Here is a 22,844-nt window from a genome sequence, read left to right on the forward strand (position 1 = left end):
CATGTTTATTTTTGTTTAAATAAAAATTTTGTTGTTGAAGGTATAAAAATTTGCCATATAATTATTCTTTCTATCTAAGGTTTTTGGTTGAAATGAAAAACCTTAGATAAAAAGAATAACTAATATGGTCTATTATGACCAATAAGCAAATATGGATTAGTATAAAAATATATTTCCTTGTTTAAATGTTTCTAAAAAGAAGGAACTTTATTTACATTTTTTTAATTAGTCTAAGTTCGACTAATACAAACAAAAAAACAACAAGTCATTATCACAACAGTTTATATTTTTTTTAAATGAATGTAGTATTGTTTTTATTAACAATAAGTTTTTTATATATTTTAATGCAAAAATATATTATTTACAAAATTTTCTACCATAAATTTAAGCAGTAACAGTATAGTTTTAATTGGTAATTACTAATGCAGTTGCTTTGATTACCATATGTGTTTATCCTACTAACTGGCGTAAGTACATTAAATTGTCCATTTTGCTGGAAAAATCTGACTGTTGCTTGAAAAAGACCTCCACCTGGTTTAGTTTCAATAATCACTGTGTAGTCCGTCACTGCTATATGTTTTGTACGATTTTCATTATTTGCGACTCTTTCTGACCTGGCTCTTATTATAGAATTTACAGTTAACTTTGAGCATTGTCTGTATCCTGACAAGAAATTATTTAAATAAATCATTAAATGTGTTACTGATTCGATCACTTTTGGATTGGTAACATCTTCCGGAGTCGATTGATGACAAGTACACCAGTTATAAGGGATTCCAGCGTCACTGCACGTCCTTTCTTCGCTTATTGGTAAAAACAGACTTGTACCTCGTATTTTGGTTCCAGAAATTCTTGCCATGTTTTTCAAAGCTTCTGGGGTAAGTGTTTTTAAATCCAATAAGTGCTGATATGTTTTATGCAGATCGTATGGCGATGTAAGCCTTCTCCTGTTCCTCCTGATGTTTGACACAGCATGAGGAAATTCGTTGTTAAACCACTTTGGTAAAAGTATAAATAAGTAAGGCAACCTCTCCTCGACATATCCATGGTATGTGCTTCTGAAATCTCCCCATCTTATTCCATGATCACTCATAAAAATTACAACGGTTTTATCTAAAATTCCATTGTGTTGCAATTGTTTTATGAAATTATAATGAATATCGTCACCATGTTTAGGAAGGTTAAGGTAATCATGAGATATGCTGTTCGACCAGAAAAAACCAAATGATAAAATATCTTTTAAGTTAAAAGCAAAACTTTTAGCTGAGTCTAACAACGATTCAATTGTCAAACGGTTACCCAGACAAATATCTGTGTTGAGCCAATGTTCATTGCCAATATCATGTTCTGAGACTAGATTAAATATTCTAAGATAAAAATCAGTGGGTTGTTTTCTAAAGCCCACTTTTAAATAATTGAAAAGCCCTATGGTGCTCGAATCCTCTCCAAATCCTGTTTGGTAGCCTATGCTGGAATATTGGTCCCAAACAAATGGACAATTATCGAACTCCATTGAAGCATTGAACCAACATTCTTTCGTAAGTTCTTTAACACTTAAACCAGTTAAAGCAGGAACTAAATTTGGGAAAGTGTTATCTTCTACTTTGTTATAGCCTAGCATTTCAACAGCACCCATTTCTTCTAACAGGTGCAGCGTTTTAGGCATCTGTCTATATAAATTAAGCCTTGAGATTGCATCCAAGCCAATTGTTAGAACATTCACTTTAGATCGATCATTTGGATTGATGCTTTTGTTTTTCTTTCTTTGTACGAAGGCAAAATAGTCTTTATATATTGTTTTATTTCCTGCAGTACAACTGACTTTGACAAACTCGTGGGAGATTTCAAGTGGTTCAAAAAACCGGAAACATTCATCAGAAAACCTGAAACATATATTATTCAAAAGTTTACTTATTTCTTATATTACAAGACTTAATTCTATTTTTGAAATTAATAATTCATTCTACTCACTCATAGGTGTTGTCAAAATGTTGTGACTTTTCTGTCGGTTTGACTTCGACCCTCCAAAATGGTTGGTAACAACAATGGAGAACATCTGTTGAGGCATTTAGGTAAAAATCTATTCTTTCTTTGTCTACATATAAATCAGTAGTCGTTGCTCTGACCAGTTGTTTTTGATTGTGTTTGTCACAATTTAAATCTTCATCAAAAAAGTAAGATTTGATTGAAGGATCGAAAGGGTCCAGATCATGAATTCGGCATCCTTTTGTGTTTACAAGGAAGCCTGAACTACTTCCATCTGAAAAAAAAAAAATATCAGAAATATATATCTTTAATTCATGTTAAAATAAAATCTAAGTTATTTTTAATATAACAGCATACCTTGATTAAAATGTGGAGTTGTATATATCCACGTAAAAGCAGCTTTTTGATCAATTTGAAAAAGGATCCAGGTGCAGAAAACAGCAACCAATAGTGTAAAAAATAATTGTCTTATTAATCGATTACGATTTTTTATGGATGCTTTGCCTGAAAGAAAACATGACTACAATTGTAGATTTTTTACAATTAAGCATTTTAATAAATAATCATAAAGTGTTACAGCAATGAATTAAAGATCAATAATCATTCTGCTCTCATAATCATTAACTAATAAAATGAAACCAGATGCTTTTATAATAACTAATGGTACATTTCGAACTTTAATATGATAGTTTGTAAAGTAATTGCTGGTCAGGAGGGCTTCATCCCATTGAGCATTGTAGACTAGGTTTCAAACCCCTTTACAATACTTTCTTTATAATATTCACAATTACAAATCCATGGGTTATGCCAGGATTTGAAGCCAGAACTACTAGTGCACTCCTTTTTAAAAAAGATGGTTCCTACTCACATTAAGTTGTTTCGCAACAATCCGGATTTCGAGCCCTTTAGCTCATCATCAGGTTGAAGAGTTTCCACAAACACGTCTCTCAACATGAATTGAAATGAAGACGTGTTTGTGGAAACCCTTCAAACTGACGATGAGCTAAAGGGCTCAAAATCCAGATTGTTGCGAAACAACTTAATGTGAGTAGGAACTATCTTTTTTAAAAAGGATTGAACTCCACACTCACCCCATCATTTATGTTCCTTCAATGTTGTGTCTGTGTGTTCTTTTGCCAATTCTGTACATTTGTAAGTAAAACTTCAAAAGGTGTGAACACTGTTCAACCACTGTAGATTAAAAATAACCATTTTTGAGGGAAAGTTAAAAAAAGACCAGTCTTTGTTGGTTGTAAAAGTAAAAACTTGGTATGTATTTTACAATTTTTTTTTAAATTATTTCAGATAAATTTTTAAAAAATTAATTAGAGAGAGAGAGAGAGAGAGAGAGGGAGAGAGAGAGACAGAGAGAGAGAGAGAGAAGACAAATCTGCATTTTTGGGGCAAAACTGGATTAATCGAATTTTGGCCAAATGAGATAAATGTAAATAAGCCACGACAGTGTGTTGTTTACTTTAAAAATAAAAAAACTTTATTTGAGTGTGATATAGTTTGCTTGAGAGAACCTTTCCTCCTTATGCATAAGCTAGGAGAACTCTCTTAAAATTGGGGATTAACAATAGTTACCATCGGGCATAATGCTCATAATGTAATGTCTTCTCTATGGAATTTCCTGGAGTTTTTATAGAGGAGAAAAAGAAGGGGTTTATTGTGTTCAAATGCACATTCCGAAGAGTTGATTATGCTATCTACAATAGATAATATTACGAAGTATAATTCTTAACTAATAGATAAATAATATAAAACCTTATTGTTAAAAGGGCAACGTAACTTGCATATTCCAGTAAGTTTTAGAACAGAATGCATATATGAAATTGATTGAGTCAAAACCACTTCCTTTTAAAAGCTAAGTGCTTTTTTAGAAACCTTAAACATTTAGATTATTATTACGTCTTGTTTTATAAACACATACAAAAAGAAATAACTTTCCCAAAAAGGAAATGGAGAGTAATATCAAAGATGACAACCATGATTGGGAGGATCGTCGGTGGAAATGTATTTTCCTTTTACATAATATAAAATATAAAATTACAAACCTGGGCTAAATTTATAGATAATATTTTTAAAAAAGTGCATTTGGCAAAACAAAATTAAGTAATAAATAATTTCAATTGTTCTGTTAACTAATAAATACAATACAAAATATACTAAGGTAATTCCATTTCAATAATTATACTTGTATCAAAGATCTGCATTTTAAAATCGCAATTCTGAAAAGTAGTGTTTTTGAACTACTACTACTAATTATCATAGATATAATCATATAAAACTGTAAATGAGGTGCTTGTTGGGTATGAACAGTGTTTGATTTATAATAAGCCCAGTTTTATCTGTCCTGCCACCGAAGTTAGGGCTCAGGGCTGTCAACAACTAGGTCATTTCAACCCCAATGCTTTAAACTTATATAACTCATTTTTAATTTCAAGCATTCTTATTTACATCCATTCACCCAAGGAGGGTAGTGGAGTACTCGATATTCATCAATCACCCTTTACTTATATAAACTAAACTAATTGAGGGTTGATGGGATTTGAACGACCTGTGTACTATGTTCAGTATATTGTGAGAATTTAGATACTCTAGATTACAGGCCTTTTTATGATTTATTAGTATTGTAAAAGTATTGTGTTGATAAAGATTTATGATAATTTAAATAGTTGAAATTCGTAATATCATATTTATTTATATATAGTCGTGAAATTTGAGTGTTATTCAGTTTGTTTTCGATTAAAGTTTTAGTAAGATAGACTAACTACAAGGTCAAAGGTGTATATTTTCTAAATTTTCCGAGTTTTTGTCATAATTGAATTTGTGTTTTTTTAGTTTTCTAAAATAATCTTGAGTGTAATAAAGAATAAAAACGTCAACAACGTTAAAGTCGGTGCTAAATTATGTTGCATTGAGTGAAACTGTTTTTATTTTATAGTTATAAAAGCTAAATTAATTTTCTATTGCCTTTTTTCTTTAAAAAAAAGTCCGACGTCGTCGGAATTTCGTTATCTTCTTTGCTGATGCGTTCTGATAGTGTCCTGGCCAATAGTTTTACAATTAATTATGCAAAAAAATTTTAATTGGTTTATTAGATTGCTAGATTTTAAATCTGTAGATATCAATTTTTATAGTTTTTCGTCAATTTCTATTTGACGAAATATATGGCATTTAAAAACTGTTTGAAGTTCTTTTCTTATTGTGTTTGTTTGTTTGGGTGCTTTTCTTTCGCCTCGTTAAACCTACAACAGGTCAATTTATTTTACCGATCGTTTAACGATTCCTAACGTTTTTTAATTGAGTGAAACATGTTTATTAAATAAATCCGATCGTATTTTATTATTAAGAAGAAATTAATTTAAGCGCAGTTAATATATTTCCTACACCATGAAAATCAAAAAAGTCTCACTAAACTAAAATGTTCCGATTCTGTCTTTAAAATTCTAGATTTATTGTATACAGGCATTTATTTCGTTGTTAAAATATTGGATATTGTTTTTATTTTACTTAAGGTACTACTTGTTCTTCGTTCGTTGTACTAATTACTGTTTGTTCTTCTATGGGCTGTTTTTTAATAACTAGCGACTTGTATTGTGGTGTTTTACAGATTTTATTTTAATGATATGATTTCAAAAAACTTAATTGTATATAAATAAATTGCACTCACCTCTCTCAATAATTATACTTATTATTTCATTTGAAATCATTTTATTTAAGAGAAAAGTTGCATGAAGTTGTTTTACTTTATCTCGTTTTGGTTTTTTTAATAACTCAAAGTGGTGTATAATCTTGAAGCGATAATATACGGTATAAAAATGTGCACCACTCCTATCGTTCCGTTGTTTTCAAAACACTATTGTTCTTGGTTAACCCTTTTTTAAAAATGTAAATACTTAAATTTTAGATCAGCTGCTATAGTTTTCCAGTTTCTTAATTTACATTCTCAAAAAAAATATTGGGTTGTTGAAATTTTTTATTTGTTTAGAAAGTTGTACCTTAAAATGAAACCTTTTAACGAATGATAACTTTTTGTACAACTCACACAGGCACATGACAAAAGTTTTTGTTTGCTCAGTTCATTTACTGATCCGTCCATAAAAATTTGCGATCCAAATCTATTCATATCTAGATATGCGTGGATGTCAAAGGATCTGCCAAACCTTCCACTGTAAAGGGAGGACTAAAATTTCAACAAACGCTTTACAAGAAATCGCTTTTACAAAGTCACTTCTAACAAATAAAACCGTGGTCTCGAACGTTAACTGTCCTTTCCAATGTACTCCATATGGCCGTACCCAGCGATTGCCAGTTGGAAAAAAAAAAAAAATTAAATATATGCTAACCCACAAGACTTGTTCACTACACCTTTACTAATATTACTACAACATAGTAAAAGACAAGGTTCTAAAAACTGATACAGATGCACTCGTGCAAGAAATGGCTCAACCTTAGAAATCAGCAATTGGCCATATGTCCTGAAAACACCACTATTTGTCCGTTCACAAGGTGATCCCATCAATAAATAGATATATTAAATTAATATGGGCTGAATACACTTAATCGCCATTGAATAAAGGAGGTAAGATATATTTTTGGTGGTCATCACCCACCCCGCTCTTTCAAAGACCGTACGACCAATATTAGCATTTTGTTGTTGACTACCGGGATCAACCAATTAGACATCCAAACCAATCAAGAAATTTTGGTTTTTAAGAATCAATCTTGAGTGCACGATGGTACTCTAGGTAGTCGAATTCACTTACGCTCATGTCCAACATGATCGTCCAAAACAATCCACTGATGTAAACAACGTCCGTCGGAGATTTAAAAGATAGGGAAGCAAGATTGACCTAAAAACGGAAAATCACATTTATGTGGAACGAGAGTGGCACGTGGAATGTGCACAATAATCCTCAATCAACTGGCCGAGTTATGGAACTCTTCACATTTGTTAGCAAAATCATATAAGTCACAATTGAACAAGAAAATCTGAGTGTAATCTTTTTTCAGATAAGGTTGACAATCTTTATAGCAAGATAATATTTATTTAAAAAATATTTTTAAAAAAAGAAATGTAGAAAATTATCGCACCAGTAGCTATTGACAACTAGGAAATATTTAAATAAAATCCATACTTGGCCTGAACAGTTACGGTTGCTAAATAGAGCAAATATTAAAATGAATAAATATAAATAAATATTTTACTGATAAAAATAAATAAATCAATAAACTCGTTACACTACCCTAAATATATATTTGTAGATGTCAAATTTTGTATTAAAAATCACATATTATTGTGAAATTATGAAAGGCAAAGCCAAATTTATTATTCATTTTTCTGAAGAAATAAGTTCAATTAAGAAAGATATATTCTATATATAGAATATAATTCTTATGAACCCCTGAGAAAAATTTAGATATCACCGGAAATTCACGATATCTCGCAGTTTATTTTAGAAACGGACAGTAACCATTATACAACATAACTACAAAATAATACACAAATTACACCATATTAAGTACCTATCAAATGCCCTAATGACACTTTTAATGACACTTTTTAATGATATCGTCCAGCTCAAACATGGACCCTATGACGACGTTTTTCCAAATTTGCCTTGCAAAATTTTAAAAATATTTAATTTCAGCTTGCCAAAATTATTAATTTACAGACTAACAAAGAAAGAATAAAATATAAAGTTAATTTATCGCAAACGATATGTATGAAAATATTATGTTTTGATGTTTTATGTATACTATATTTATGTTACGTTGATCCTTTCTCTCTTACGATTATGCTTTTTGTGATGTTAAATTTATGTTTTATTCTCAGACTTGTCAAGGTAAAATAACAATAAGACGCATTTTAATTCTGAAATAAAGAATTGTGTTAACATTCTCAAACATCGGGTTTCTCTGGATATGATGCAGCCATTTGTCTGTTTTATCTTAGCGATAACAAATATATTATCAAGAATTTTCGCTCATCAGACCACGAGGGTGGTGTAAAGTGTGGCAAATCTGAAAAAATTACACGGAAATTGTTGTACTACGTGGTTGAATTGTGGAAAACTTTACTGAAAACCCCTATGTCTTCCATTTCGTCGAGAAAAATGTCAGAACGATGAAAATTAGATTTAGCACTTCCAGGCGAATTAAAAAAAATCGTGTGTGTGATTTTGAATTTCAAAGCGATTCACTTTGGTTCCAGATGGCTTAGCAGGTATGGAAACAAACTTAATAACTAGCCAAATTTGTCATACAAGATCTGTCTGAAAATATCCAACTTTTCCACTTAAAAAATCGTTTTCTCAAACACAACATCGACAATAAATTAATTCCCGTTTCATAGCTCGCATATTGGCCGAAGATGAGAAAATGGACCGAAACCTAGGTCGTGGGTTCGAGTTCACACTGATACACTAATCTCAACCACGCTTTACATAAAATTTATAAATCAATTTAAATAATTACTTTGTTTTACTAGGACCAACTAAAAACATATATTATTTAATTAAAATTTTTTTAGATTTTAGATTAATTAAAACTTTTATTTATTTTTATTTGTTAACGGATTGAACAGGACAAACCATGCTATAAAACGTCTATAGCAGTAATTTTAAAAAATGATTTGTGCTTTTTATCTAAGCAACAGGCATACCGCCCTTGAGATGATCTCAATAAAGATCGAAACGTTGGCACGATAAAGAAAATGTTTTTTCTGAAACCTATCACACCAGACCGCATCTCACGATTTCTGCATAACAGGCAAACATTTCAAAACTCGTTCTGATCCACGTTAGTAATTCGTAATCTCTTTTTATTTTCTCCAAACAAAAATTAATTAATTAATCCAATGGTATTTTAATCGAGAATTATTTGGAAAAAGTACTGTACAGTGGTTGTAACCCCCGCCTGTGACACTCAACAGTTAGTTGGATTTTAAACTTTCCAGTATGTAAAGAATTACTTTACTTTGAAGTAATATTTGGCAGCACAGAAGCATTTTCAATACGAACCAAGGAAAAGAAAACCAAGAAAGTCTCAATTTTTTATCAATTTAGAAACGCAGATATGTGTTATTTGAACCTAGTACTGAAATTATCTCATATATATTTTTTATCTAATATATATTTAGAACAAACAAAAGAAAACAAAATCATTTTTATTTTTGACGTTATGGTGTAACGTGAGTAAATGTGCAGAGGCTTTTAAATGAGTTAATTATTCCAGTTATGAAAATGAATGGCCAATTTTTGTAGATTAACTACAAAAATGTTGTTAGAAATACACTATGTAATATATTAACTATTATGAATTTGGCTATGTCAAAATGAAAATAAAACTTCAGTTAAGGAATCGAACAAATTTTGTTTTAAAACTAGACATCACGTTTATGGACGGAATATGCAATTTAAATTATATAGCTTTGGAAAGGAAAGTCAAATTTTCTAGGTCAATAAAGAACAAACAATTTACTTTAAAAAGACATCTTGTAATAAATATGTCGCTACTCAAATATTTCGCTAGATCGAAATAAAAATAAAACTACTAGCTTTCACTTCCAATACAAATATTGATCATAAATGAATCAATTAAGTCTAGGAGTGTTGTAAATAGAACATAAACGAGAAGAAATTTTTTAAAATTTAATCATAATTATTATAAATTTTTTTTAACACCGAAATCCAGGGGTTAATATGGCCTTATTGTTGAAATAACTTCGAAAAAAAAACATAACAGTAAATGAAATAAATAAAATCGATCTTTTTGTGGTTTTCGTTTTTGTAACTAGATGCCTAATTTGTTATTATTACTATTTTTTAATCAATTATTCAATTAAGATTATCTAGTTTTGTAAACGGAAGAATAATTGGAGGATATAAAAAAAGTACGTAAACAATTCTGAAAACATTTTACGTTATTCCAATCGGAAGTTAATAAAAAATTACTCCACGTTGAAATGAAACTAAACATACTAACTTTCAGCCATTGTGGTCGTATATAATACTTTGAAGAGACCAAAAACATTAAAAACTTATATAAATAATAATAATAAAAATCGATATTTTTATAGTTTCTGGTATATATAGAAATTAGACTGTTTGTTAATATATGTATATATTTTTTTTTTTAATGCAAGATCTAATTTGTACAATAAATGAAAAATGTTGAGGATAACAAATAAGTATATAAGGATTGAAAGCATTTTTAAATCCTATTATGTTTTTAACAGCCCAGCTCTCTAGGTCGTAATTATAATAAAACTAACTTTCAGCTATTAAATTTGAAAGAAAAAAAGAGATAATTACTTAATTCAAATGCAGTATTACTATTTTATAAATTAATTAGAAGAAGACTTAAAATATTAGTAATAATAATTGTAATAAAATAGTTTTTTCTGCGCGTTTTTGGTTTGAAACTAGACTACACATTTTTAATGAACTATTCAAATGTTATAATAGTAGTAATTTATAAGTTTATATATTTATATGAAGAACAATAAAAACGAAATTACAACGTAAAAATTATAAAAATCTTATACATATGTATATGGGAAAGCCTGGATGAAACTGAATCATAAAACTCTGTTTTCAAAAACGAAAAAAAAATTAAGCAGTAACTTAGAATATAGTGTTCACAAGAGAAACAAGCTTGTTTGGAGTGAAAATTTAATTGTTTTTTTTTTTTATATATATTTTTACCTTGGCCGTTTAAGATCATCGCCGAGAGATTTCATTTCCACCAACTGTTGCTTAGACCGATACAAAAATTGTGCCGATACCGTCGAGCCCTTATCACTCCTTTCTCCCCCACCGAAAGTCCGCAAATGTAAATTCTGGTGGGTTTTTTTTTCTCCAACAGCTCTTCTGGTGGAAAGCCCAGCCTCTGGACCCGAGAGGGTGTGTGGAGTACGCAAGCCTGTATCGATGTCGGTTGCCAGGGGTGACCGCTCCCATCCAAAGGATTAACCCCCTTCGCACCCCCGCTTTCATCAAACTAACTAAATTATTCATTAAATGGTTTTACACCAATTATTTCTTTCGCACGGCCATCTGCCCGAAAAGGCTAACGTTTCTGATAAAAGACGGCCCGAAAAAAAGGCATTCAATTTGATTGAAATAACGAATGTAAAGCCCTACTGAAAAATAAGTAATTTTCTATACTGCAGTCGTAATAAAACTATAAAAACAAAGTAAATATAACAATTATAAGAAATATCAATGTTTTTCATATATTTCTATATTGAAAGAGTTGTGAACCGAGATACCTTTTATTTATTTAAACGTACAAATAGGGCTTTAAGCTCCCTTACATGTACATAGATACATGCTCAAAAATAAATTTAGTTTTACAAAACATAGTCAAATAATAATAATAGGGGTGTCGACGGCCGCAACGGTAGGCACCCCGGGGGTTGATATAAGCTCTGCGTTACAAACCCCCGTAAAAAATATATTCTTTAAAATATTTATTTATTTATCGGGCAGCCACACCCTTTTTTATATGTATAGAATGTAGAAAAGCAACAGTTTACAAAGTAAACCAAAATTTACAATTAAATTATAAAACAGCAAATATACAAAGAATAGAAAAGTACATTTATAGAATTTATAAGAAATAATAATTTAAGTAATGACATAATAATTTAAAATTAAAATATGCTAATATGTAAAATTAACAGACAAATTGTTTTGATTAATTTGGATTTGGGTTTATATAGACTCAAATCAGCACATGTATGTACCAATATACAAAAATGTGCCGAGTTGAGCCTATTTGCTTCTTGTAGCCCACCAACAATTTCAGCTTTTGCTATTTACAGTAAATTGCTGGCAGACTCGAGAACCACCCACCAAAATTTGTTTTAATCATGACTTACACTGATTTAATGATTTATATAAGCTCAAATCTATAGATATGTACAGAATTATACCTAACACTTCAAGCTTTTGCAATTTACAGTGAATTGCCAGCAGACTCAAGAACCACCCTCCCTGGGTATTGGCAGTCTGAGGGCAGACTTCAATCTTATCCGTCTAGCCACAGGGGTTGTGCTTTGGGGGATGATGTCAACAGCTAGGTCAATCAGCACACAACGATGCAGTTCCAAACTCGTTCGTCCTCACGTTAATTCTTAAATACGTGTGGTGATTAGTGACCGTTAATCGATAACTATTCATAAATCGTGCACTCTCAACACGACACGCAAGAATGGCACAAGTACCCAGAAGACAAACACTTTGAGCCCTGAAGATGATCTCAATAAAGATCGAAACGTTGGCACGATAAAGAAAATGTTTTTCTGAAACCTACATCACACCAGACCGCATCTCATGATTTCTGAATAATTATTCTTAAATACATTCACTCCTATTTACATACTGTTTATTCAATTAGGGTGATGGAGTGCTCGATATCCCTCCATCACCCTTTACACAAATTATACAACTAACCCTAAATGAGGTTGATGGGGTACTTCCCCCTATGTTCAATCAACACATTCACGCTAATAAATACATTCACTCCCAACACAAACTAGGTATACACAACTATTATTACTATATACAATAGAACAACCTAATTTCCTCTATGAATCATATCAGGAGATCCAAATACTCGCTACCATGCTCAAGAATGATTCTAAAATTGGGTGGCATTCCTGCACACTCTCTGCATGGAGACAAGGCATTGCTGCATTTCTTTCAATTTGGTAGCACACATCAAGATATTGTTTCTTTGCATGCTGGACACACATGCAGGCTTTGGCCCAAAAGTGTCAACCTCGTATGGCCTATTCTATTCTTAATGGGTGAGGATAACTAATTTGAGGATAAACTTTTGATTAAAGTAACTATTATAATAACAATAAAAAAATAAATCAATATCACATTAATACAATAAAATACTTGAATATAACTAGGAATATATAATATACATATAATGAATGGAATATAAGAGAACATAGGTAGTGAAGATAGTGACTAGAGGATGGGTTTTAAAGAATTTCTGAAATGGGTGAGAGAGTTGTTAAAAAGTTGATATCATTATTATCAGTTTTATTTCCAAGTCTATGGAGTCTATTGACAGGTGGTAGTTCAAGTAATGGAGAAGTGTGAGCAGGATGGTGGCTAGTGGGGATGTGAAAATTTATTAGTCAAAGTAATTCAAGGGAGAATATCTTGTTGTTTAGAAGTTTATATAAAAAAAGAGATTCAAGTGAAATTAAATTTAGTTGCTGCTGCAGGTTGTCAATTGGAATATCATAATAGGATAACCACTTAAGAAGTTTGTGCTGAATTTGTTATAATAATTTAATATAGGTATTGTAGTCTGGGTATTAAGGAGCTGTATTCTAATAGGAAATAGACAAAGAATGTATTGGAGGGTAGAAATGGAGAGATTAAAATCCTTGGAGCAATGACATTAAATATTTATAATTGAATGATGAAACCACAATCAGAAAGGAAAAAGAGAAAGAAGATAAAAAAAGAAATGGGGAAAAGAAAAGTAATAGGGGAAAAGGAGATGATTCATGTCATTTTTAAAAACTCAGATGATATGAATAAGTCAGCAAGTAAGCAAAACGTATTTCCCAGGAAAGCAAATTTATAGTTTTGTCCCTGCAATTCTGAACTAAATATTAGAGAGTGTTTGAAGACTTCGAATATGATTGGTACATTTGGATAAGGAATGTGGGGAAAAAGTTGTAGATATTGAGAACATTTATTTAATTTAATTTATATTAAAACTTTAAGTTATTAATGTTGAAGATATTAAGATTGCTGCTATCTAATGCAGGAATGTTAAGCAATTTGAAGGCGATGAGCAGATTGATAGTCTATGGAAGTGAAAAATTTGAAAAAAAGGGATACTCCTATCCTTATTTCTCATTTGCATTTAAAACAATGTTAAATAAATAAATGCAGTTAAGGTCATAAAACAAAAGTAATTAAGGCAACCGTTTTTGCAGTTCCAACTTTAGCACACCTTCCCAGTTGTGGTTCTGGCCCTATGGGTGAAAGGAGGGTGCCCCTTTTATAGTTCATCAGCCTGTTAGTTATCATCTTTACCTTCATGACACAGAAGGTTGAAAGGATATGAATTTAATGCCTTTATAGATGCCTGACTGTCTGAAATGTATAAATCTGAGCTCCTTTCATATTTTTCTTTATTAACTCTTGTGCACAATGTTGGATTGCAAGGATTGTTCAGACTAGTCTGAGTGATTTTGCTAGGGTGTAATCAGGGCTCTTTTCTCCCTATGCTTAAAACTTGAATTTTCTTTTAATACATTTGTCTATTGACAATGTATTAAACATTGTACCTACATTAAACATGTAGGTCTTTATATAGCTGGTTGTTTCTAATGAACCATGATGACAGCCATTTCATAAATTCATTAAGGTTGCTCCAGGCATGTGGGGTTCGCCAAATGCTGAGTAAATGTTCACTGAAACTCTGATGAGTGGGGACGGATGCTTGATTATTTACCAAGCAATATTCAGCTATATTCAGTGCTCGCCATGCTCAGCTAATTGTTGGTTTTCTTGTCCGCTTCAAAGTGCACGAATATTCATGAAGTAGCTGAACTCAAAGCAATAAGTAACAATAAACTATTCTTAACGAGTATAGATGTATTAATAATAAATAAGAACATAGCGTTATTTCTCTTGGTCAAACTTAACAGTCTTGGAGTTCCTCAATCTGAACCAAAAATTTGGACTGCTTCTCTTTCAAATCACAAAAATCAAAACAAGGTTTTCGATGCATGGAAACAGATTGAAAGTATATACTTATATTTACTACTATTTATTTTTTAGTAATAAACTCCTAATAAGTATAGATGTATTAATAATAAATAACAACATAACATTATTTCTATTGGCCCAACTTTACATTCTCAGAGTTCCTCAATCTGAACCAAAAATTTGGACCGCTTCTCTTTCAAATCACAAAAATCAGAACAAGGTTTTCGATGCATGGAAACAGATCAAAAGTATATACTTCTATTTACTGCTATTTATTTTTCAATAATAAACTATTCCTAAACTAGTATAGTTGAATTAATGAAAGAACAACATAGCGTTGTTTCTTTTGGTTAAGAATGGATTGGCCCAACATAGTCTAGTTCCTTGATCAACCAGTAATTTGGAACTCTTCTTTACCAAATCACATCAATCGGAAAGAGTTTTTCCACGCATCAAAAGTAAGATGGGGCAACAGTACTGTGACTGATTTTGCAGCCACTACATAAAACAGTAACCGCAGCTTCATTGTTGTCCATCACAATTGGTAACAAGTTGAGGACTCGCACAGCATTTGGCGAATATTCGCTGTTTCCGCACAAACAGGTTAGTTGTACAAACACTGCATGTGTATATAAGTAAGCACGCTATTTAGCGAATGCCACAAGCAAATATATATGTGAGCATGCTCCTAAAATATGATTTTATGTATTAAAATTCTTGTATATTGTATATGGTTGCAAACAATTGTTTTAGAGACGATGACCATTAGTTTTTCCATCCTTAATGAACACTAAATGTGTTCTAAGCGAATAAACAAATTGTTGTATGAGTATAATGTATAGGTACAAAATATCTGTAAAAAATAATTGAATACTAATGTTTTTTTTAAAACAAAATAAGTCAATATATAAAATCGTACGTCTAAAATGTGCTTTGTACATTTGTTTGGATAATTTAACGCTTGTGCAATTAGATGGGGTAATGGAGTTTAGTTTAAAGTAAAGTTTGAGCTTGAGGGGGAAAAGGGCGGATATTCAGTTCAAACGTAGGCGCTCCCTAAATCGTACGAATGGAGATTTACAGTTAGTCAGAGGAAATTAAATCTTACAGAATCTTAAGTGTTGGAAGAAATGAGAAATGAAATGGTAAATACGTTAAATCCTCAGTACAAAGGCCCAAAGGAAATCGCCGGTCGAGTTTACCGTCGGTATACCTATGGGAGTTCACAGCAGTACCGAAAGTTGAAACTACAAATCTATAATCTTTTTACATTTTTAAAGCCGAATTAATTCAGTTTCGATCGGATTTCGCCTAATAAAAAATGAATAAATAAAAATTTCCGACTTTCAACTGATGGGACCGATTAAAAAAAAAAGAAAAAAAATCAGTTGGGGGAATTAATTAATTATCGGGAGGTTTGAGTTTTGGCTTGGAAAGGATATGGGATGGATGGGGGCTTCGGTGATTTTATTTTTTTTTGTTAATCTGTGAATGAAGTCGGTACGTTTTGAATAGTTTTTCAAGCCCCCTGAACGGCGTTTGTATCCGCGTATGAACGCCGGCTTTTCCCGGCCAGAAAATCGACCCTCAGTCCTGTTTTGTATATCTGGAAAAGTGCCTCTCTCACTGTACACGAAGATACTTTTCTTTCTTTTTCTTCATATTTACAATTCATAAAACAGACTCCGAGCTTTATATGGTATTTGTTTTCCCCCATTTGATCTGTCGTTTTAAAGTGATTTTTGTTTTGTTTTTAAATTCAATTTAACGGGAACGCAATGGACGGCTTGTAATTATGCCAGAAATGCATCGTGAACGGAGGGATTCCCGCTCTTCTCTCAAAGAAAAACCAAACGTAAGTACTTTTTACAACTTGGTATCAGATTTATTTTCACAATCAACGTCCAACCCAACTTGGTCAAAAACTTACACTTTAGTACCTTTCCCTCTGTTTAACTGTGAATTCTTTAATCTTGATGATTTTGCTCTCTAGGTTAATTATAGATCCCATTACTCACTTTGATTTGTCTAATTTAACTATTATAGTTATTACTTAATACATAAACATTAACTATTTTAAACTTTGAAAGGAAAATGGACTTGATCCTTATCTGTAGTCAACAGGTGAGTACAAACTTCTAAAGACTAGCTCGGAACTACAAAACAATAATGCGAGTCATAAAAAAATGCCCGTTTTTCTTGCTAATTTAAAAATAATTTTATTTTGAGACAATTTTTTTTAATATTCAAAGTATATGTTAAGTACAAAAAATACAGCAATCTACAGAATCCTGGATGGCTTTATAAGCAAGAGTCAAATTTCATTGTAACGCTTCCTGTATTTCTGTTTCCAATTTTTCTTTTTCTTTTGGACGCCTTGTTCCTTTGAGGCAATTCCATCGGCTGGGAGGCTCACAAGGGCTCTCTGAGCGGGTTGGCCCCGGACTCCGGGAGAGTGTTCTTTTCCATAAATTGTTTGTAAATGGTTTTCAACCACATTTTCCAAGAGTATGTCAATATGTTATTTATGTGAGGAAAGGAATGGTTGAGCCTTTGGTTGGCTGTGGCAGCAGATCCCTCAGCGGTGTGTGCATTGGAGGCCGTCCCGGCCTAAGTTAGTCTCTGACTTGGTCATTAAAAAAAAGTTGCCATTTCTAGGCCAGGTGTTGGATTTGTTCACAAAATCTTTCTTTCGATTTGGACAGAACAATTCTGAAACTCCATTTTGAACCTCATCCAGAAAATTAAATACATTCCGTTGAAGAATGGCCAGCAGCGATTTGCTTACAATTGGAATAAACAGGTGTTGAAATAAGACATTTGTGGCATGGGCAATTGAAGTCATGGTAGTTCAAGTGGTAGAGCAGCGATATCGGCATTTCACCTCCTTAGTGGTTTTTTTATTAGCCACTGAAAATGGTTTTGGGTAGTATTTTCATGAACTTATTTGAACAATGTTGACAATTCTAACATGGTATTAACCAAACAATAAATATAAACTCTACTTTCTCAAGACAAAATTACATCAACAGTGGTAATTTGGCTTTAATTATTGGTGCAATTCAGCAATCATGTGTTTGCTGTGATCACCGTATCAGTCATAAGTGGTACTCATTGCGGAATGAATTTCAGTTAGCTAACTAGTTTGTGCATTATGAGTATTTTATAATTTTTAAACTATTCACAGGCTTCATTGGTAAAGTTTGCGGTTCAGTTCCTTCAACTTATGTTTACTCAAATTTGTTGTTAAAATTTGGTAAAGGAATTGACTTAGTACACTTGTGGTATCCCTATTTTAATATCATAACTTATAGGGTTGGTGTTATCTCAGTCTTTAGGTATGGTTGACTATATTTATAAGCTTCATTTAAATAAGCTATCATATAAATTCAAAAATATTTGTCAGCTTATTTTGCTTATACATTAATAATTTCCTTTCGTTGCTTTGTGTTACAGACTGCCAAAAGACTGTGACATTTGTATTCTAAGATCTCATATTGTAAGTATGCTATTTTACTGCTTTAATTTCAGCAATCCATGAATAAAATGTCTCTTATAAAATAAATTAATAATGTATTGACGTTACATTTCCTATATTTATTTATTAATATATTTATTTTTAATTTGGCTAATATTAGTGATTATTCGTATTATTGGTGCAGGAAAATAAATATGAAGTATCATTTTTTTTTACTAATTACTTTAGTCTATATGTAGTTTAGACAGATTTCTAAAGTTGTAAAATTGTAACTTAAATGATCTTACCTCAATATAAATACTTCCAATTTTCCAAAGGAGTGGGGTTTTTGTAGTACCATGTGTTAGTTTAGAAAACAATGTACAATAGTAGTTATAAGAGGTTTTTCTATAGATCAAGTTAGATGTTGTAAGTTTGAATTTATTGAAGTTATATTGTTGCAGATTACAAGTGGTAAAACACAATGGAATTAAGGCTTCATAGCCCTGTTGGAGCAGGTGCGATCGTGCTTCATTGGCCTTTGCCATCATCTCTCAATCCGGATAATGATGACGATGCTGAAGAAGTGTTTGAAACCATCCGATTTGTTTGTGAAGATTTTCCACAACTCAGATTAGCTTTAAGTGAAGAAATCCTCAATAAGTACAACCCGACCAGTTATGATAGTGTCAAAAGTTTGTGCGAATATTTTAATGGAGTGATAGCTGAAATGCATTTATCAAATTCTACTCCTCCACTTGAGGTAATAAGAAAAAACCTTTCAAGGGATCTTCTTGAACACATCCTTGTTCAGGTTTATAATCAGACTGTGAAAGAACCAGATAAACTGAATCAGTATGAACCTTTTTCTCCAGAAGTGTATGGAGAAACGTCATTTGAACTCATCTGTCAGATGATCGATCACATGAGCATATCAGAAGAAGATATCTTTATAGATTTAGGTTCTGGAGTCGGCCAAGTAGTGTTGCAAATGGCAGCTCTGACGTCCTGTAAATTGTGTCTTGGAATTGAAAAAGCTGACGTACCTTCACAATATGCAGAGAACATGAGCAAGAACTTCCGTAAATGGATGGCCTGGTTTGGAAAGACTTATGGAGATTATAAGATAATAAAAGGAGATTTTCTTGATGATAAATTCCGCGAAAAAATAACTTCATCTTCTTTGATATTTGTAAATAATTTTGCTTTTGGACCTTCCGTTGATCATAATCTTAAACAAATATTTGCCGATTTGAAAGATGGGGCTAGAATTGTTTCATCAAAAGCATTTTGCCCTTTAAATTTTCGGATCACAGATAGAAATCTTACGGACATTGGTACAATAATGCATGTCTCAGAAATGCAACCAATGTGTGAATCGGTTTCATGGACAGGCAAGCCTGTCTCTTATTACCTGCATGTCATCGATAGGACAAAATTGGAGAGATATTTTCAAAGATTGAAACAGCCGCCGCAGCCAAAGAAACAGGGCAGAACTAGCAATTGTAACAGTAACAGTAACAGCCGTGAAGGAAGTGTCGAGAGTAACGGCAGAAGGAGTGCAAATAGAAACAACAGTAAACCACCAAAGAAACCTGTCTCCAATAAATGGAGTTCTGATGAAGGGAGCTCAGATAACGAGGCACCACGGGTCACAACGAGGAGAGCATGGACAGAATATTGCAAATTATTATCTCAAAACAATCAAAATAATTCATTCACAGGGAAAAATGAAAAAAATGGTGTAGTCAAGAAGGAAAGGGATATAAAATATCCTAAACGAAAATGCTCACAAAAAGTACCCTCACCCTCTCCTATTCGTCAACAACCAACTCGCACTTCTAACACTCGTTGTTCAAGATCAACTAAAAGAAAAAACATGACAAATGGTATTACAAATAAATGTCAAAAAACTTCAAACAATAGAAATCCATCAGCTGGTTTTGCCTCTTGGAACATTACTTCGAATCCTAGTACTTCTGACTCAATTTTCCTTGTTGATGACGAAGATAATGATAGAAGACCTGTACCCGAAACACTCAGGCGTTTACTACGCACTTATAAGACACAATTTCTAGACATGATGGAAACCATGAAGACTCAAAACTATATTAAAAAACTGAATGAAGAAATATTAAAGGAACAAGAAGGGAATTTAAGTTTAAAGTACAAAATTGAGTTTCTACAAAGTCACATTAAAAAACTGCAATTAGAAGGTACTGAGCTTCTTAAAAAGAGAATGTCTGAATTAGGAGTAGAAAACTATTTGCCAGCAACCTTCCTCGAACAAGCTAAAGATGTTGTACTAAAACACAAAAATCTTCAAATTCAGGTTACCAAGCTTGAACAGACTATTCAAAGCTTGGAAGAAGAGAGAGAAGAGTTGTACAGGCGGCGTTATAAAGAAATCGTCACCAAGGGAATTGAGGAGGGACTTTCAACTCCAATGGATGTAATAGATCAAACTTTCCAGAAAACTTTTAATGTATTTCCACAGCGGTGAAAAACTCGGATCAGTACATTTCAGCCTTACAGTAAAAAGTTACCCATGCTTTGTTAGGTGCCTTCAATAATATTATTTATTGCTGTGCTGTGTAAATAGTTTTCCATATTATTTTTAGTTACTGAATTTTTTACAGCAGAAAACGTTTTTATTCAAAATAAAAATTGACTGATCATGTCTAGTCCTTTTTAAGGGTTGGAAAACGTCTTAGGTCTAGATTTATTTTTCTTTCATAGTGACACCTAACAAAAAATAATAACTTTATAATAATAATTATAAATAAAACAATAAAAGACATTTTATTGGATTATTTTGCTGGGATATGTTGCTGCATTGAAACAATGGCTGTGAAACTTATACCATTTATAAGTAAAAAATAATGAAACTTTACACTTTTCTCTTTGAAACAATACAAAAACATATCCCATAAAATAATTTTGATAACCTTTTAAATAATTGATTAATAAATTTTCTTTCCATGGATTGTTTTGATTGCACATTCCTTGATTTCTTATAGATTCATTGTTCTGGTGCAAGTTATAAAGTTGTGTTGTAAAAGCACAAAATATACTATTGTTTATATACTCCAGACTAATGGAGTTTCTAAATAGGTAATTTACAAATTACATATTCTTGGTAAAGAATAAACATTTTTATAATAAAATTGAATTCACACATCAATATAAAACATGTATTCCTTTAAATACCTTATTTCTACATTTGTTTAAACTATTTTTTTCCTTTGCCTATCTATTTCAGTATTGGCCACAGTTATTAAACTGTATTTTAAATAAGGAAATTGTAAGCAGCTTGAATGTACATTTTAAATGAAAAAAAAAAAAAATGGTTGTTATCAAGTTATCAGAGATGACCATCATTACGGACTATGTTAATATAAAAATTTTTAATTTCTATTTTATGTAGGGTAGTCTCTGTCAAACAGTTAGCCAACAAATATAGTTCCAATACTTTATTAAAGTTGCCAAATTTCAGCTTTTTCTACCAATAAACATATCATTTATAGTATTTTATATAGATGCTGCTACAAAAACATCAAAGGTGCGATAAAAATAATCAAGACAAATTTTTTTTTTTTAACCATTTTCAAATTTTCTCAAATAGACAAACAAGTCAAGCATATAATTCTACATTTTTCAGACTTATGCCAATCTGTCAAAAAGAAAATCAAATATGTTAACTTCATTTTAAACATACCATAATTTCAGTTTTCCAAGTTTCAATTGGAAAATGGTTAGAAGCAGAGAAGAAAGATATAATTTTAAAAATTCCATTTCTATTTTGGTCCCATTAATTTTAACCCTTATCCTGACATGTGGCTCTGGAGATACAAGTACAAATACACATATTAAGTATGAAAAAAACATTTTTTCCTTGTTCCTGGTGATCTCACGAATTGATTCATAATTTCATAATTCATTATCAATTGATCTTTTAGCCTATATGTAACTTTTTTAAATAATTTTTTGTATCATTGCTATGAAGCAGGAAAGATGCTAGATTGTACATTTTTATATTTTTTTAAATGTATAAATGATGTTTAACAAATAATTTTTGTTGCTTGCAAATAGTCCTTAAACAAATATATGAGAGATATTTTATAATTATTTTTTTTTTATTTTTTAATGGATTCATAATGTGCTGGATATAGGTTTTACTGGTGTATCTCCTGAGATACATTATCAAACCCAGGAATGATTTTGTAGCTCTAATGCTGAAGAGGAAGAGGTGGATGAACTCATTTGTCTTCATCTCAGAGGTGAAGAAATTTTGGAAGAATTGAGAATTTTTTGACGTCAAATAGATTTTTCCTGTGGATGATAATTAGCCAAAACCCTCAACATACAACACCCCTCCATCAATTTTTGTTTTTAGATTTTAACTAACTTTTCAATTATTTTATCAGCTTATTCTTAATTATATAATTACTTAATTAATTATACACAATTTTTTTTAAATGAAAAATTTGTGTAACGTGCGATTTGAACCCGCGACTTTCGGCTAAATACGCCGCATTTGTGGCATGGGCGATCAAAGTCATGGTAGCTCAAGTGGTACAGTAGTGGCGCATTTAGCTGAAAGTCATGGGTTCGAATCTCGCCTGTGACACAAATTTTTC

General features: G+C 31.6%; 2 protein-coding genes across 3 annotated transcripts; one reads left to right on the forward strand and one right to left on the reverse strand.

The window, feature by feature from the left end:
- Positions 1-308: 308 nt before the first annotated feature.
- Positions 309-10,896, reverse strand: LOC106667978. 2 transcript variants are annotated; one of them, XM_014396328.2, is made up of 4 exons: positions 5,663-5,881; positions 2,344-2,490; positions 1,972-2,260; positions 309-1,883 (listed from the first exon to the last, which is right to left on the reverse strand). In XM_014396328.2, exons 1-4 carry the CDS (start codon positions 5,700-5,702, stop codon positions 374-376), a joined length of 1,986 nt encoding a protein of 661 aa, XP_014251814.1. In that variant the 5' UTR covers positions 5,703-5,881; the 3' UTR covers positions 309-373. The 2 variants fall into 2 exon arrangements, with proteins under 2 accessions (XP_014251814.1, XP_014251815.1); XM_014396329.2 differs by lacking the exon at positions 5,663-5,881 and adding an exon at positions 10,701-10,896 and having other exon boundaries at positions 310-1,883.
- A 5,248-nt stretch (positions 10,897-16,144) lies between these two features.
- LOC106667972 (histone-lysine N-methyltransferase, H3 lysine-79 specific-like) lies at positions 16,145-21,204 on the forward strand. Its single transcript, XM_014396318.2, has 3 exons — positions 16,145-16,602; positions 18,204-18,246; positions 18,669-21,204. Exon 3 carries the CDS (start codon positions 18,689-18,691, stop codon positions 20,705-20,707), a length of 2,019 nt encoding a protein of 672 aa, XP_014251804.1. The 5' UTR covers positions 16,145-16,602; positions 18,204-18,246; positions 18,669-18,688; the 3' UTR covers positions 20,708-21,204.
- Positions 21,205-22,844: the final 1,640 nt, after the last annotated feature.

Source organism: Cimex lectularius, unplaced genomic scaffold (assembly GCF_000648675.2).
Source record: "Cimex lectularius strain Harlan isolate CLEC.00 unplaced genomic scaffold, Clec_2.1 scaffold149, whole genome shotgun sequence".
Classification (NCBI taxonomy): domain Eukaryota; kingdom Metazoa; phylum Arthropoda; class Insecta; order Hemiptera; family Cimicidae; genus Cimex; species Cimex lectularius.

Coding starts and splice junctions, on each gene's coding strand:
- LOC106667972 (XM_014396318.2), top strand. CDS start 18,689: ATGGAATTAAGGCTTCATAGCCCTGTTGGAGCAGGTGCGATCGTGCTT.
- LOC106667978 (XM_014396328.2), bottom strand. CDS start 5,702: ATGATTTCAAATGAAATAATAAGTATAATTATTGAGAGAG. Junction 2,491..5,662: donor AAGTATAATTATTGAGAGAG/GTGAGTGCAATT, acceptor GTTTTCTTTCAG/GCAAAGCATCCATAAAAAAT. Junction 2,261..2,343: donor AACTCCACATTTTAATCAAG/GTATGCTGTTAT, acceptor TTTTTTTTTCAG/ATGGAAGTAGTTCAGGCTTC.